The 17,250-nt window shown below is 43.0% G+C and overlaps 1 protein-coding gene across 2 annotated transcripts in view; it reads left to right on the top strand.

Annotated features, from left to right (window-relative positions):
• The window catches only part of WSCD1 (WSC domain containing 1), a 76,431-nt gene that overhangs the window by 48,501 nt on the left and 10,680 nt on the right, over window positions 1-17,250 (top strand). For both annotated transcript variants that reach the window (XM_061604837.1, XM_061604836.1), the window contains exon 6: window positions 12,427-12,604. In XM_061604837.1, the coding sequence (XP_061460821.1) occupies window positions 12,427-12,604 (178 nt within the window). The remainder of the gene's footprint in view (window positions 1-12,426; window positions 12,605-17,250) is intronic.

Raw genomic sequence — 17,250 nt, 5'->3', positions numbered from 1 at the left:
CCTTGAAAAGTCTCTATTGCCTTGCTGATACATGCTTCCTGGTCTGAGAAGAGCTTTGTTATGCAAAAATAACTCAAGGAAGTAACAGCAGCAAAAACTAGTCTCTTTTAAAGTTGGTGCCTGATACAGAGGAAAGGTGGAAACAAAACACGCAAAGATACTTAAAATAAAACCCAAAAAATCTGTTTTAATTCTCAACTATTTCTGGGCAACATAACCTGTTCGGTATTATAAAAATACACACAGAGATAGGAACTAATTTGGTTGGTCCTATTTCTTAGCAGAGTTGTAAAAATGTGGCCGCATTTGGAATACTGTGTACAGTTCTGGTCGCCTCATCTCAAAAAGGATATTATAGAGGTGGAAAAGGTTCAGAAGAGGGCAACCAGAATGATCAAGGGGATGGAGCGACTCCCTTACGAGGAAAGGTTGCAGCATTTGGGGCCTTTTAGTTTAGAGAAAAGGCGGGTCAGAGGAGACATGATAGAAGTGTATAAAATTATGCAGGGCATTGAGAAAGTGGATAGAGAAAAGTTCTTCTCCCTCTCTCATAATACAAGAACTCGTGGACATTCAAAGAAGCTGAATGTTGGAAGATTCAGGACAGACAAAAGGAAGTACTTCTTTACTCAGCGCATAGTTAAACTATGGAATTTGCTCCCACAAGATGCAGTAATGGCCACCAGCTTGGATGGCTTTAAAAGAAGATTAGACAAATTCATGGAGGACAGGGCTATCAATGGCTACTAGCCGTGATGGCTGTGCTCTGCCACTCTAGTCAGAGGCAGCATGCTTCTGAAAACCAGTTGCCGGAAGCCTCAGGAGAGGAGAGTGTTCTTGCACTCGGGTCCTGCTTGCGGGCTTCCCCCAGGCACCTGGTTGGCCACTGTGAGAACAGGATGCTGGACTAGATGGGCCACTGACCTGATCCAGCAGGCTCTTCTTATGTTCTTAAAAATACAAGCAGCAGAATGAGAATATAAACCAGCCCCACCTTTCTCTATATAAATAACAACAGACACAATCCTTTAGGTAAAAGAAAAGAATGTTTACTCACGAATTCTTCATATGTTAGAAACATAGGCTCTATAGCTTAGATGAAAGAAAAATAGTCTCAGTCCATCTTGGTCATTAGTAATGGATGCACTCAGCAGAGAGCATCTTGCCATGCGGCCTCTCAAAGGTAGGAAGATCAGCAAAGGAGATTATTCAAAAATCCCGCAGGACAAAGGAGGAGGAAGTCAGGTAACTAAACCCCACCCATTAGGAAGTTACATCATGGTAAACAGGTACATGGGACATTCCCCAAATATCCCTTAATGTGACCATGCAATATTTGTTTACTCCAACATAGACCAGGTCTTAGATTCAAAGAATCTTGTGGTTAGTTCCATATTGGAGTTTGATATATATTGCGGCGGAGTTCAGAAATAAGACTGCTGCTTTAAAGAATAAAGAAAAACCTTAAGTTCTGATAACCATATTACTATTGAGAAATAAAGTCATTCTTACTACAGACATTGTAGTAAGTATTGTAGTGGCCATTGTAGTGCCATGAGGCTCGCCCTCACAGGCACTATCTTTGACTGACTAGAAAGGAAGAGGAAGAAATTAAAGCATGAGGAAAAACAAACAAACAAACTAAAGATGGAATCAGCAATGGAAAAATAGATAGCCTTTCTATCTCCTCCCCCCCTTTCAGGATTGCTTGTTACAAGTACTGGTCTTTACTCCCAGCACCAAGTATCCAGCAGAGGTAAGTCTTTCCCCAAATGCTAAAAGCAGCCCTCTCCCTCAAGCTGCTTTCCTCCTCACAGAGGAAAAGATATGTGGACCTCATCAAGCCACCACCAAAACTTCAGTTAGTTGATATGGGGTGCTATAAATCCTCCAGATTAATCAACCTCCTGCAGTTTAAGAACATACCTATAGCCAACAGATATTTATATCAGACTTTACAAAGCAGGGAAATTGGGCAGCTATAGTGAATGCACCAGCGGAGCAGGAGACCTGACCTCCTCTCTGAGATATTGTACTGTCCTACAAATTAGTCAAAATGCAAACACAATTTGGGTTGGTTTTCTCGGTCCAATCCTCTTCCTGTGAAGCTTGGAAGAATGTGCCTCTGAGCATATGGTTAGTGGTGGCAACAACACCTGCAAGTTGGAGCCTGAAGCTCATCAGTATCTGTATTGGTTATGATGGATTCTGGCTGATCCACTTTGCACTGCCATATTTGTGCATTTAATTTCAGACACCTCATTATTTTAATGTGTGTTCATTTCAGTTGCAATCACACTGTGTTATAAGTATTATCAGCACAAGGATCTAACTGCGTATGGGTATGCTTGTACTGTTTACTTGACTAAACAGTATGGTTCTAATCGTAGGTACTGTTTAGGTCACTTTTGTAGACCACAAGATAAACTTATCACTAGCTATTGTTCATGCTGATTATATTGTTGTGCACCACCCCAATCTCCAAGCGGTGAGAGATCTCCAGGGGTCCCTGTGCTTACTCAGGGGTTTGGTTTCCTTGGAAAGAAGGTCAGCGGAGTCTGTGGTGTCTTTATGAAATATGGTTTATCTATTTACAAACATTCCAACCTGAGCTTAAGATGGAGGGGTTCAAAGCATCAGTGGTCCAGTAGATCTTGCTTTCCCATCAGGCTTACAGAAGGAATCCTAAAGCCATGGTGCCAGGAGCCAGCCTTTCTGCCTGCCTCCAGTTCCCAGCTTTTCCTCCGACTCAACTAAAAACACAATTCTCTCTTTTCCCCAGGAAGGGGGGACCTTTCCTGAACAGTTTCAATAACAATAGGATCTCCCTGGCTCATTTGCCAGTTAATGGGCACTTGATAGACCCTTTAACTCACCTGGTCACTCTATTAGACTAACAAAGGGGACTCATCTGGCCAGTACAGTGGGTTTCTCACCTCCAGGTGCAGGGTTCCAAATCAGAGGCTGGAAGGGGACTCATAGAAATCATCCATCTCAACCCCCAAACCCATAACAATATAATTTCTCCAGTGCCAGATGCAATGCACCTCTGAATATCATTTGTACAGGACTGTGAGTGAGTGAGTAAGTGAGTGCTGTTGAGCTCATGTCCTGCTTGTGGGCTACCCAGAGACATTTGGTTGACCAGAATGCTTGACTAGATGATCCTTTGGCCTAATTCAGCAGGGCTGTTCTTATGTTCATAACACTCAATGTATAATGTTGCTGTGAGCTTAGCAAGTATACCCTAACTGTCATGAGCTCCTTAGTGAGCTCATGGTAAACTATTTCTGATGAGGAGGAGGCAGGAGACTGAGGAGAGGGATCTAGGGATCAGCAAGAGGGGAAGGCGGCCTGAATGGGGAGAGCCATAAGTTGTCAGATGATGGCTTCAGTTTGAGGCAGAAGACTCCTGCATAAGGGGTCCTTCTGGGAGGGAGGGATATAAATTTAATAAAGAAAAAAGAGACAAGCTCTTGCCCCCTCCTCCCCATACCTGCCAAGTCAGTCACTGCTCACTCCCTGCTCCAAAGGATATGGGAATCAGCTGCAGACAGAGAGTCTGGAAGTGGCGTCCCCCCCTCTTTGCAAAGCTGTCCACTGCCTGCCCCTCCTTCTGAAGGAGATAGAATAGCAGAGTTGGAAGGGACTTATAAAGCCTCTGAGGCCAACCTCCTGCTCAATGCAGGAATCAAAATTAAAGCAACCCTGACAAGTGGCTGTCCAGCTGCCTCTTGAAGGCCTCCAGTGTCAGAGAGCCCACCACCTCCCTCGGTAATTGATTCCATTGTCATATCACTCTAACTGTTAGGACTTTAGGGGGTTGGACTTGATGGCCTTGTAGGCCTCTTCCAACTGTACTATTCTATGATTCTATGATGTTTTTCCTGATGTTCAGCTGAAATCTGGCTTCCTGTAACTTGAGCCCATTATTCTGTGTCCTGCATTCTGGGACGATTGAGAAGAGATCCTGGCCCACCTCTGTGAAAACTTTTCAAGAACTTGAAGAGTGCTATCATATCTTCCCTCAAGGCTAAACATGCCCAGTTCTTTCAGTCTTTCCTCGCAGGGCTTTGTTTCCAGTTCCCTGATCATTCTCGATGCCCCTCCTTTGAACCTATTGCAATTTGTCTGCATCCTTCTACAGTGTGGTGTCCAGAAGTGGACACAGTACTCAAGATGAGGCCTAATCAGTGCCAAATACAGGGGAACCAATACACGCAATTTGGAAACTATACTTCTGTTAATGCAGCCTAAAATAGCATTTGCCTTTTTTGCAGCCACATCACTCTGTTGGCTCATATTCAGCTTGTGATCACCAACAATCCCAAGATCCTTCTCCCATGTAGTATTGCTGAGCCAAGTATCCCTCACCTTATAAATATGCAGTTTGGTTTATTTTTCCTAGGTGTAGAACTTTGCACTTTTGCCTATTAAATTTCATTCTGTTGTTTTCAGCCCAGTGCTCCAGCCTATCAAGATTCCATTGAATTTTGTTTCTGTCTTCCAAGGTATTAGCCATCCCTCCCAATTTTGTATCATCTGCACATTTGATAAGCATTCCCTTTACCTCCTCATCCAAGTCATTAATAAGCATGTTGAAGAGCACTGGGCCCAGGACCAAGCCCTGGGGTACCCCTCTCGTTACCTCTCCCCAGTTTGAGAAGGAAACATTGATAAGCACTCTTTGATATGATTCTGGAGCCAACTGTGGATCTACCTGATAGTTGTTCCATCCAGCCCACATTTACCTAGCTTGCTAATCAGAGTATCATGGGGCACTTTGTCAAAAGCTTTGCTGAAGTCAAGATATATTATGTCCACAGCATTCTCACAGTATACCAGGGAGGTTACCCAATCAAAAAATGAAGTAAGATTAGTCTGGCAGGATTTGTTCTTGATAAATCCATGTTGGCTTCTAGTCATCACTGCACTGTTTTCAAGGTGCTTACAGACTGACCACTTTATAATCTGCTCCAGAATTTTCCCAGGGATCAATGTCAGGCTGACTGGTCTGTAGTTCCCAGGTTTCTTCCTTTTGCCTTTTTTGAAGATAGGGACATTAGCCCTCCTTCAGTCATCCAGCACTTCACCCATCCTCCACGATTTCACAAAGCAGCAGTTCCAAGAGTTCTTCAGCCCATTCCTTCAATACTCTAGGGTGCAGTTCATTGGGCCCTGGAGATTTGAACTCATTCAAAGTGATTAGGTATTCCTTGACCATTTGTGTATCAATCTCAAGCTGCAATCCTGCCCCTTCAACTTCATGTTTTCCAGCAGGGTCATAGACCCTTTTTTGGGAGAAGACTGAGCCAAAGTAGGAATTCTGCATTTTCATTGTCATCTGTTATCATTTTGCCATTCTCACTGAGTAGCTGTTCAACCATTTCTTTTCTCTGCCTGTACCTGAAGAAAACTTTTTTGTTGCTTTTGGCAACTCTTGCTAACCTCAGCTCATTCTCATCTTTAGCCTTCCTGACTCCATCCTTGCAATTCTGTGCTACTTGTCTGTGCTCTTCCTTCATGGTCTGGCCTTCCTTCCAGTTCCTGTATGTTTTATATTTTTGTTTTCAGGTCATCTCTAAGCTTTCTGTGAAGCCACCTTGGCTTCTTCTGCTGTCTTCCCCCTTTTTTCCTTGATGGAATTGTTGGCCATTGTGCCTTTAGAATTTCCTCTTTTAGAAACTCCCACCCATCTTGGACTCCTTTTTTCATTAGGGTCGCTTGCCATGGAACCTTACTTACCATTGTCCTGAATTTATTAAAATTGGCTTTCCAAAGTCCAGGGTACACGTATGGCTACTCTCAGCTTTTGCTTCCTTTAAAATCGAGAACTCTAGTATAGCGTGGTCACTTTCCCCCAGAGTTACCATAACTGCCACTTCATCCACCAAGTCATTTTGATTAGAATCAAGTCAAGGATACCCGATCCTTCCTCCAGTTTCTGTAGGAGAAAATTATCTCCAACACAAGTCAGGAATGTCTTGAATTTCTTGATGGGGCAGTGTTTGGCAGAATTTGTCTCCCAACAGATATTGGGATAATTGAAGTCCCCCATTACTACTATATCATGCCTCCTTCAAACTTTGGCAATTTGCTTTGCAAAATTTCATCCTTGTCTTCTCCTTGATTAGGTGGTTGGTAGCAGACTCCAGCCACCATGTTCCTTTTATTCCTTGCCCCATTAATTTTAATCCAGATAACTTTCGGTAGAGCTACCAAGCTCATCCTCCTGTAATTCTGTGCAGGGATATATATTTTTAACATATAGGGTGACTCTGTCTCCCTTTCTATTCCTTCTGTTCTTTTTGAAAAAGTTATATGTGTCAATTGCTGTGTTCAGTCACTGTGTTCCAGTCATGGGAGTCATTCCACCAAGTTTCAGTTATACATATCAAATCAAGGGCCAGCTGCAGCCAAAGCACTCAGAAGAAGAGGGTGAGCTGGCAGACGCCTTGCCACCTCCATCACCAAGGATGTGTCACAAGCTATGCAGGTGTGAACAGATGGAACCCCCAATTTGCCCCCCCTGTAGAAGTGCCTGTTGGCTTGCCCAGTCAGTTCCTATGCAACTAGGCTTGCCCTCCCAGATCCTATTTAAGAGGGTCTTGGAGGTGTAACTGAACTGTTGTGACGTCTTGAGCATGTGTAGGCATGCTTGCTCAGGTCTTTGTGAGCTGCTGTGACCTGTGTAACTTGTAGCTTGATCTAAGCCTCAAAGTCCTTTTAAATGGTGCAGAAAAGTTTTAAAGAAAAAAGACTTACAGAGCCTCCAAGTCTGAATTCTGATGGGCAGGACAGTAACACACCTAGGGATTGTACAAAATTAAATAAATAAAGCAAAGAGAGTGGCACAAATAGGACCAGCTGTAGTTTGACAGGCCAGACAGAGTTTGCAGACATTTATGGTTATGAAAAACAGATGAAAGGGATTTCTTGATAGAATTTTAACTACTAGCTTCACACAACATCACTTCCCATCTTGTTTAGTGTGAAAGCTATGGATTTCCTTCCCCCAAACTTCAGGCCTATTGTAGTTCCTATTTGATCAAAATTTCCCAACTTCTCCTTGGTTCCTTATGTTATAAATCAAGATGGAGATGCTTAGTTTTATTTATTTTATGGAAATGAGCTGTTAGACATCCTCTCCAGAGCTAAAAATTGCTCTGCATTTTCCAGAGCAAAGTCAGACTCCTGGAATCATAATATTGAAAATAAAGCATCATAAAAAAAAATCTCAGATCATTGGGTAAAATGTACAGAGATGTGACAGTTTAATATACTTAAAGAAAGAAAACATTACAGTAAGTTGACTGAGCAAGTTTTTTTGATTATTGCAACTGCCAACAAATTAAAGTCAATGACATTCCAGGCACAGAGAGTGCACTTAAGCTTTATTCTCTGTGGTGGTGACTGAGAAGTTTTATTCTCTGATTTACTAACTGAAGCGTCAGTCTGTATACTCATTTGCTTTACTTTTATCACAGTGCTGCAGCCTAACTGCCAAATTCAGAAGGACATAAGTCTTATCCAGTCAACTAAAGTCAGGGAGGTTGAAGCAAGTACAGGTATGACAAGTCTTGTCAAGTTCACGACTGGTTTACTTCGTGGAAGGCCTTGTGGGCAGCAATCAGGACCATGGACAGCCCTGGCTGAACTCTGATGCTGTCTCAGCAAAGGATTTGAGTCATTTGAAGCCTTAAAAAGGCTAGCAGTGCCCCTGCTTTTCTCTTTGCAATCCTTCAAAGCCCTGTAGCTGATTCCATAGTCACATGTTATTATATGGCTGTGGAACAGGATAAAGCTACAAAGGAGTTATCTTCTAGAGTCTGATCTACATCCTTAGGCTGGGAAAGTGTAGAAAGGAGTGCAATGGGCTTCCACCTGAGTGAGGAGTCCTGTGATTCATCCTAATCTGAATCCTCCTCAAGGGGATCCTAGGACCTGGATGTAAGGGATGTGACAAATGGTTTCCGCTATTTAAAATGCCACTGTTGATCAGTACAGCTCTTGATGCTTGTGTCCTTAAGAGCCTGGGTATCTCATGAATGTGAAACTGTCTAGTCTTTTCACCTCTTCAGAGGCTTATCTCTGGGTGTTATGGCCTTCAGAGATTAGGGCCTTTTCTGTAGCAGTGCTCCATTGTGGTCCACCTTCCACAGAGACCAGCCCCAGCTGGGAGTGCTTGAGGGTCAGGTGTGGTCAGTGCCTGGATGGGAGACCACCTGGGAACCATATGTAAGCTGCCTTGGGTTTCAGTCATGGAAAGAAAGGTGGGGTATAAATGTAATAAATATATTTAGGTGGGGTATAAATGTAATAAATAAACAATAAGTAATCCACATAAATAATAATAAGTAATCCACATCTCGTGGATCTATGTGCAGATTGAAATATAGTCATCTTTAGACCTGCTTAGCTTCAGCAAGGTGGTGGCATCATGTGTCTTCAGACCATAGCCTGGGACCAAAATACTCACCCACAACAAATTATTTATTTATTTATTTATTTAATTTAATTTATATACCGCCCTAAGCCCAAGGGCTCTCTGGGCGGTGTACATAAAATAAAGCAATCAGGAATATATAAATACAATAATACAATAGAATCAAACCAACAAAGGTAAACAAAAATAATCAAACAGTAACAAAATACAACAATACATATAATAATACGCATTAAAATGCCTTGGAATATAAAAAGGTTTTCACCTGGCGCCGAAAACATAGCAGCGTCGGTGCCAGGCACACCTCATCAGGGACACCATTCCATAATTCGGGAGCCACAACCGAAAAGGCCCTATTTCTAGTCACCACCCTCCGAGCTTCTCGATGGGATGGTACTCGGAGGAGGGCCTTAGATGTTGAGCGCAGTGTACGGGTAGTTTCATATTGGGAGAGGCGCTCCACCAGGTATTGCGGTCCCATGCCGTGTAAGGCTTTATAGGTCAAAACCAGCACTTTGAATTTAGCCCGGAAACAAATAGGAAGCCAGTGCAGACGAGCCAGAACGGGTGTAATATGAACGGACCTTCTTGTCCGCGTCAACAATCTGGCTGAATCTACAAGGTGTTTCATCTTCCTCCCCAGCTCTCATTGGGCCATCTTAGCTATGTGCTGATTAAGAAGAAAAAGGAAGGGCCACAACAATCTACTCTTGCTTGACATGGCCTCATATCCACAGTAAGGCTGCAAATCCAAACTGGCTACTCTTCCTGGATGGTAAGAACTGCCTTGCTATTGCTGCTTCTCTTGCTGTTGAGACCACCATGGCCACCACCACTACAGTCTGAAAGCCCTCCAATGCCACTCAAGCCCTGATAGTTCTAAGGCCAGTCAGGCTCCTATTTGCTAGGTTGCTAGGGCAACACTGTTGCAGCTGCTGCTTCCCATGCAATTTGCTCCATTGCTACGAGGAGAGTTAAGAGGTGTTGGGATGGACTTACAAAGCCTTTTAAGTGCTGCCCTATGCATGGCTGGTATGCCAACACAACATGTCTCCTGATACCATCTACCTCATAAGAAGAGCTTGCTGGATCAGGAGAAAGGTCTATCTAGTCCAGAATTTTGTTCTCACAGTGGCCAGCTAGATGCCTATGGGAAGCCCACAACCAGGATCTGAGTGCAACAGCATTCTCCCCTCTTGTGATTTCCAGCAACTGGTATAGAGAAAGGATACTGTCTCTAACAGTGGAGGAACAACATAGCCTTCATGGCTGGTAGTTGTTGATAACCTTATCCTTCATGAATTTGTCAAATCCTCCTTTAAAACCATCCAGATTGGTGGCCATTAATACATCTTGTGGAAGTGAATTCCATAGTTCAATTATGCGCGGTGTGAAGAAGGAATTTCTTGTCTGTCCTGACTCTTCCAATATGCAGCTTCACTGGATGCACCCAAGTTCTAGTATTATGAGAGAGGGAGAAAAACCGCTCCCTGTCCCCTTTCTCCACACTATGCATACATTTATCCTGTCCCCTCATAGTTGCCTTTTCTCTTAACTACAAAGCCCCAAATGTTGCAACCTTTCCTCACAGGGAAGCTACTCCGATTCCTTGAAAATTATGGGCCCTTTTCTAGAGCCCCCTGGTTCCTGCTGGGAGGAAGGGTGGGATATAAATCAAATAATAAACAAACAAAAATAAATGTCTCCCAAAATATTTTTTGAAAAGAGTTGACCAGGCCTGTACATTATGCTGGCTGTTTTATTTTTAATCCCTTTCCTAATGATCCCTGGCATGGGATCACAGCTGTTGCCCGCTGGGTCAACACCTTCATCAACCTATCTATTAAGATCCCAAGTTCTCTTTCCTGGTCACTTCCAGCCAGTTCAGAACCCATTTGGACCCAAGATACAATGCTTCCCTCCACTCCACACACCTGTCACATGCTTTATTTTGTGACCCACAGTGTAATCCTTTATGAATTTACTCAGAAGGAAGCCCAACTGTGTGCAATGGCTCTTACTCTCAGGGACTCTTGTAAATGAGTTTAGAATTTTGTGGTCATATCCAACTAAGTTTTCCTCATATCCAGCTAAGTTTTCACTCATTGAAATTAATGGGCCCAAGTAAGTTGTGTCCATTATTTTCAGTGGGTCTACTTTGAGTAGAACCAGCATTGGATATAACCTCTGGTCTCAGTCTGTTCATTGCTCATTCTTTGAAAAAGGACTTTTAAATCTAATCAAGCTGAATCCCCTTCTAGATTTCATAAAAATGTTTTTAAAGAGCCACTGTTTCTCTCCCTGACATGGGTTAACCTAACGAGGAAGCCAGAATGGGATGGTTTGAACCCAATTATGTTGACAGCTACTTAATGCCTCATCATGCTGCCAGAACACTGGAAGAGAGCCTTAGGGACTCTTCATAAATTACCTCATTAGGAGTGGATCATTACATTTGTTCAACAGAGACTGTGTTGCCTCCAGGTGAACAACACTGGGAACATTTTTCACAGGACACGTCTAAGAGGCCTGCTGCTTTGATCAGACACTTTGTGTGCATTATGGGAGAAAACATCCCACGGTTATCCTTTCGCCACCCTTTCCATAATGGAGATGTGTGTGCATGTTTAGTTTAAGAATTATGTAATGTTATTTAATTGGCATCATTCTTCCTGGAATATAATTTGGATCTCCTGAGCTGAGAGACTGAAGAGGGTTCCTCTACCTGGGCACATGGTAGGCACATGGCCCTGGGCCGTGTTGTGACCTTTGAGTGTGACCAGAATTTGAGAGAAGGCATTTTGTCATCTTTGTGGAATCATACAGGGTTGTTATTTATATATTTTGTTGACTACATTCCCCACTCTGCCATCTGGCTAGGACGGGGTGCTTTTGTGGCCATATGCTGGGAAGGAAGGCAGAGTGTCTACAGCATGAGCCTGTGGGCTATGGCCACATTTTGATGATACTATGGGGAGAGGTGGGATCTGAGGCTATTTAAGCAATTCCACCTGTTTTTCAGCATCTTTAGATTTTGGTGTCCGCTGTTAGTACAGTGTAAGAATAGTGAGAGAGAAGATGCATGCAGTCTCCTCCTCCCCCTCCTGACTGCATGTTTCAATTAGGGTTTTAAACCCTAATTAAACTGTGCACACTCTGCCCAATTTGGTTCGGGGCCTAGATCTGGGTCAGGTCAGCCCCATACTGGCCTGGGTTAGATCGGACCACTCTGAAGTGCCAAATCAGTCAACAAATCAGATGGGAGGACGTGCACAGCCCTACTTAAGGAGTTAATGCTCCAGTGGTATTTCACAAAGAAATGGCTTTCAATTCAGTAGTAGCCAAGACACACAAAAAAGGGCAAGAAGAGAAGAGGAAAATAAGCATGAAGCTGCTACAAGAAACAAATTCAAGGAATCAAATGGCAGCTGACCACAGCCAGGCTGATGGAGGGGGCCTCGCTATCTCACCTCACCCTCTCTACTGCAACCAGGTGGAATGGGTGGAAATGGAATGAGAAGGAAGTGACCAAATGGCACTAGTTTCAGCTGAGACAATCTGCTTCATATGACTTCTTATTTTAGAAAAATTGGGTTGTATCCAGTGCTAGTCCTACTTGGAGCACAGCCATTGAAGGTAATAGAGGCTCGTTACTTTCAGGGGGTCTACTCTGAGTAGAACATAGATGGATACAATTCTTTTTATTGGTGTGCACATTTATGCACATTTGATCAAAGTGCACATTGATCAACCAAGTCTTACTCACACAATTAATATAATGCAAAGTCTTCTAATTATGCAACAGTCTGATTATCCCTCTAAATTCTGACAGCATCCACAATGGGAAATGTCAAATAAAAAGGGAGAATATTTATCTAAACATTTGCAAGTCAACTCAGAGTAGGAAGACTGAACTTGAGGATGTTCCTTCGCATTCATTTCTGTTCCTTTTCTCAGTCCTTTTTTCTTTTCTTTTCTAGGAATTCCCTTTGGCAGTTATCAGAGGACCTCAGTGCCACTGTGGCTTCCCCACAACTCATTTCCCATTAACCAACAGCTCAGACAGGTCATTCTGTAGCAGGCTGCAAAATGTCAGCAGCATGGTTGAAGTGCCAAGCAAGGAGGACTATCGCTTTGTCTATCAAACGCCTGTCCAAGGTAAGAGAGAAATGTGTGTGTGTGTGTATGCATGCATGCACTAGGAGGTGTTGTACATCTTGCATGCTCAGAAGATACTATTGTATCATAATGCATTTCAAAACAGTTTAGCATTGTCTCATCGTTGCTTTGTTTTTAGATTTACCTATATATTCTATGTAATAAAAATGTAAGCCCCACGCCATCATGACATCATGCTGTGTGATGTTGGGGGCAGGGCGAGATGGCAAAGACCATTAGGCAGGTTACCCAGCAGCAGCACTGGAGGAGACCGTGCAGACTGCAGTGGTGCCAGAAGAGGAAACCACAGTGCTGCCACCGGAGGAGGCTTGGCAGGCTGCGGCAGCAACTTTGGAAGAGGCTGCATAGGGGATGGCAGTGCCACTGTAGGAGGCTGCACTGCTGCCAGAGGAAGCTCCACAGGCCACAATGGCAGCAGAGGAGATGGCAGAGATGGAGGAGGCTGTGTAGGCCATGGCAGCCACACCAGAGGAGACTGCACATGTCACAGTGGGAGGGAGAGATGCAACCTGGGCGGATAGGAAGCAGCAGCAGTGGCCCAACATTTGAGGCAGATGGGTTGGGTTGGGGAGTGTTGGTGCCTGGGGGTGGGGGTGGGGGTGAGGTGGAGTGTGTGAGACAGAGAGAGAGTTCCTCTCTCTATGTGTGTGCTTGTGTTCATTGTGCTCAGAGGTGCCAGGTGTGTGTGTGTGTTTGTGGGTGCATGGGATGTGTGTCCATATGTTTGGGGTGGGGAGTTGGTGAGCAAAGCAAGCAGGGGGTCTCTGACCCCTAGTCATTAATTCAAAAGTAATGGAATAAAGAAGAAAGGAAAGTTGTTAAACAGGACAAATTAAGCTAATATCCAATCTATCCATTCATATAATAATTTCAAAAGAAAAACAAAGAAAGGAGAGAAAAAAGGGAGAGAAAGAGAGAAAATAAGTGTGTGTGTGTGAAAAAGAGGGTAACAGAAGAAAGAAAATCAGCAAATATTAATTTAATAAAATAAATGGATATAGTTACTATAAGCATAAACTTCCAGATATTCTTAATGTTATGTAAATATAAACGAGCAGACAGGATGAAACAAATAAAGTAAAAATTTAAAAAGGAAGGAAAGAAAAAAGCAACTTTATTAATGCATTATACATTTTTTTTAATATTCTCTGTTTAAGTTTTTATATGGAATGTATTTGTGTTTTGTTGTACGTTGCCCAGAGTGGCAGATTAATCTCTGCCAGATGGGCATCTAACAAATCTAATAAATAACAACAACAACTACAATAATAATAATGTTGAAGGAACTGGGTATGTCTAGCTTGCAGCAAAGGTCTTTGTCACACAGCACATTATTAATGTTATTGGATTGGTTGTCACAAAATGTGGCCATGGCTGGTTCTCAAAAGGGAAAAAAAATTCATGGAGACGGATAGGGTTATTAATGGCTGTCTGTCCCAACACTGAACTGTACACTCCAGATTCAGAAGCAGTATGCCATCAATTAATTGCCCTGGGACCAACATCTGGAAAGGGTCATTGCCTTCCTGTTGTACTTCTAAATTTTCTGGAAGAGTTTGGTTGGCCTCTGAGCAGAAGAAAATGCTGGACTAGATGGACTTTTTGTCTGGATCCAGATCAAAATATAAGAAGAACCCTACAGCTGGATCAGGCCCAAGGCCCATTGGTGTGTTCTCACAGTGGCCAACCAGATGCCCTAATGGGAAACCTGCAAGCAGGACATGAGCGCAACACACTTTCCCCGCCTGTGATTCCCAGCAACTAGTATTCAGAGGCATATTGGCCAGGACCTTAGAGATAAAAGCATTTAGGGCAGGTGGTGGCCAAGCAATGTCTGGAGGGCGAAAGGTTCCCCTCATCTGCCTTAGAAGTTTGCCCTGAGGAGAAGTAGAGGAGGAATTTCAAGGAAGGCCAAAAGAGTCCATTGTTGTTATGTGCCTTCAGGTCGACTTATGGCGACCCTATGAATCAGCAACCTCCAACAGCATAAACCACCCTGTTCAGATCTTATAAGTTCAGGTCTGTGGCTTCCTTTATGGAATCAATCCATCTCTTGTTTGGTCGTCTTCTTTTTCTACTCCCATTTGTTTTCCCCAGCATTGTCTTTTCGAGTGAATCATGTCTTCTCATTGTGTGTCCAAAGTATGATAACCTTACTTTCATCATTTTAGCTTCTAGCGATAGGTTTCGCAGTCCATGGTATCCACAAAGCTCTCCTCCAGCACATCTCAAATGAGTTGATTTTTCTCATCCACTTTTTTCACTGTCCAACTTTCACATCAATACATAGAGATCGGGAATACCATGGTCTGAATGATCCTGATTTTGGTGTTCAGTGATACATCTTTGCATTTGAGGACCTTAAGACTATTGAAAAGTATTGAAGCTATTCTGCACCTCCCTTAACTATTCAAGATGAACAGGCATTGATTTTGACTGTGGAATGATATGGCAGAAGGAATTCCATCTCTCTTTCTTACCTTGTGGGAATGCAATTTATATCCACTGTGCTTGCAATATAGATCTCCCCTATAGGGAGATTTCTTTATTTGTTTGCAATACAAATGGGTGAGACAAGCATTGAGAAATAAGAGTCAGTGAGTATATATTAAAACACATCTGATTTGGATCTTTTCTTGGTGATACTGGTAGCACAGACAAGTCTTAAGTAGTTACTTAAGAGACAAACATTAAGCGTGTCCAAATCTGTCTTGCTGGTAGGCAGAAAATATTTTGTTTATCGTGGCAGAAAAGCTTGGCTGGAATCCTAGGGCTGGAGGGGATGACATTATTCTGCCATCCACCCCCACCCCCCAAAAGCACGATCACCTGCCTCAATACATCAATCTCTGCAGTCTTAACTGCAGTGCACCTCAAGCAGAGAGTCGGTGCTTTGTAAAAAAAGAAAACCTTGGAAAAGAAATACTTCATGTGAAAGAGTCTAGCTACATACATTGCAAAAAGATGCTCACAGTGAAAAGAGCTGATGCAAATGAGGATGTAAAAAAGAGGATTATAAAAAAAATGCTTGAAGGGCAAATAAGTTAATGCAGAAGTGCTACAGTGGAAGGCAAAATTAACCAAAGTGACAAGCCAATCTGACTAGGGCTGCCAGGCTGCCAAGAGGCAGGCACAAAGGGCACTGAGGCTCAGACTCTGAGCTTTCAGCTTTTAAAAAGTAAGTCTCTAGCCCTCCTACAAGGAAAGTTATGAAGCAAAATGTGGAGGCAGCCTACTAAGCCATTTCGGTGTTTATAGTCAATTAATGAAATTAGACCTGTGACTGACAAGTGAGTTATTTGGACAACAGGAGATAGGAATTGCTGGGGTCCTAAAAAGCTGCTGTTCTCCCCTCCCCTTTAGTACACCCCCCACTTCTGCTTCATTTTCTAATCCTTGGTATATTCTAGCTCTACCAGATTTCCCCTTATCTCCATTTACCCTTCCTTTCCTCCTGGCAATTAGGATTTTATTAGTTTATTTATTATTAGATTTATATCCCACCCTTCCTCCCAGGAGGAGCCCAGGGCAGCAAACAAGAGCACTAAAAATGCTCCAAAGCATTATAAAAACAGACCTTAAAATATATTACAACAAAACATCCTTAAAAACACCTTTAAAAAACATCTTTTTTTAAAAAAATAAACTTTAAAAAGAACTTTTTAAAAAAAGCTTAAAAAACATCTTAAAAAGCAATTCCAACACAGATGCAGACTGGGATAAGGTCTCTATTTAAAAGGCTTGTTAAAGAGGAAGGTCTTCCATAGGCGCCAAAAACAGAGATGGTGCCTGTCTAATATTTAAGGGGAGAGAATTCCTATCCTGATGAGATGGTATCTACAGGAGGCCCTCACTGGCAGAGCGCAGTGATTAACTGGGTATATAAGGGGTAAGACAGTCTTTCAGGTAGCCTGGTCCCAAGCTGTATAGGGCTATGTACACCAAAACCAGAACTTTGAACTTAGCCTGGTAGCTAATAGGCAGCCAGGACAATTATTTTAGCAGTGGGGTGACATGTTGGGAATACCCTGCCCCAATGAGCAGTCTCGCCACTGCATTTTGCATCAGCTGCAGCTTCTACACCAACCTCAAGGGCAGCCCCACATAGTAATCCAGCCTGGAGGTTACCAGTGCAACACTGGTCAGGCTATCCCAGGCCAGAAACAGCCATAGCTGTCTTACCAGCCAAAGCTGGTAAAGGCACTCTTAGCCACTGAAGTCACCTAGATATCTATTTATTTATTTATTTATTGGATTTCTTAGTCGCCCATCTGGCTGGCTAACCAGTCACTCTGGGCAACATACAAAATAAGCAAAATAGCACAAAATGACACATCAATACAATAACATTAAAATCTAAAAGCAATTATGTTAAAATCTAGCGACAAAGATGGATTCAGGAGCACCCCCAGACTACAGACCTGCTCTTTCAGAGGGAATATGACCCCATCCAAAGCAGGCAACTGACCAATTTTCTGAACATAGGAACCATCAACCCACAGCATCTACGTCATGCTACGATTCAGACTTAGTTTATTGGCCCTCATCCAGCCCGCCACCGAGTCCAGGCAGTGGTCTAGGGCTTGCACAGCCTCTCCCGAGTCAGATGTTACAGAGAAATAGAG

The sequence above is a fragment of the Rhineura floridana genome, chromosome 21, assembly GCF_030035675.1.
Source record: "Rhineura floridana isolate rRhiFlo1 chromosome 21, rRhiFlo1.hap2, whole genome shotgun sequence".
Taxonomy (NCBI): Eukaryota; Metazoa; Chordata; class Lepidosauria; order Squamata; family Rhineuridae; genus Rhineura; species Rhineura floridana.
This window is presented reverse-complemented; position numbering and strand designations above follow the sequence as displayed.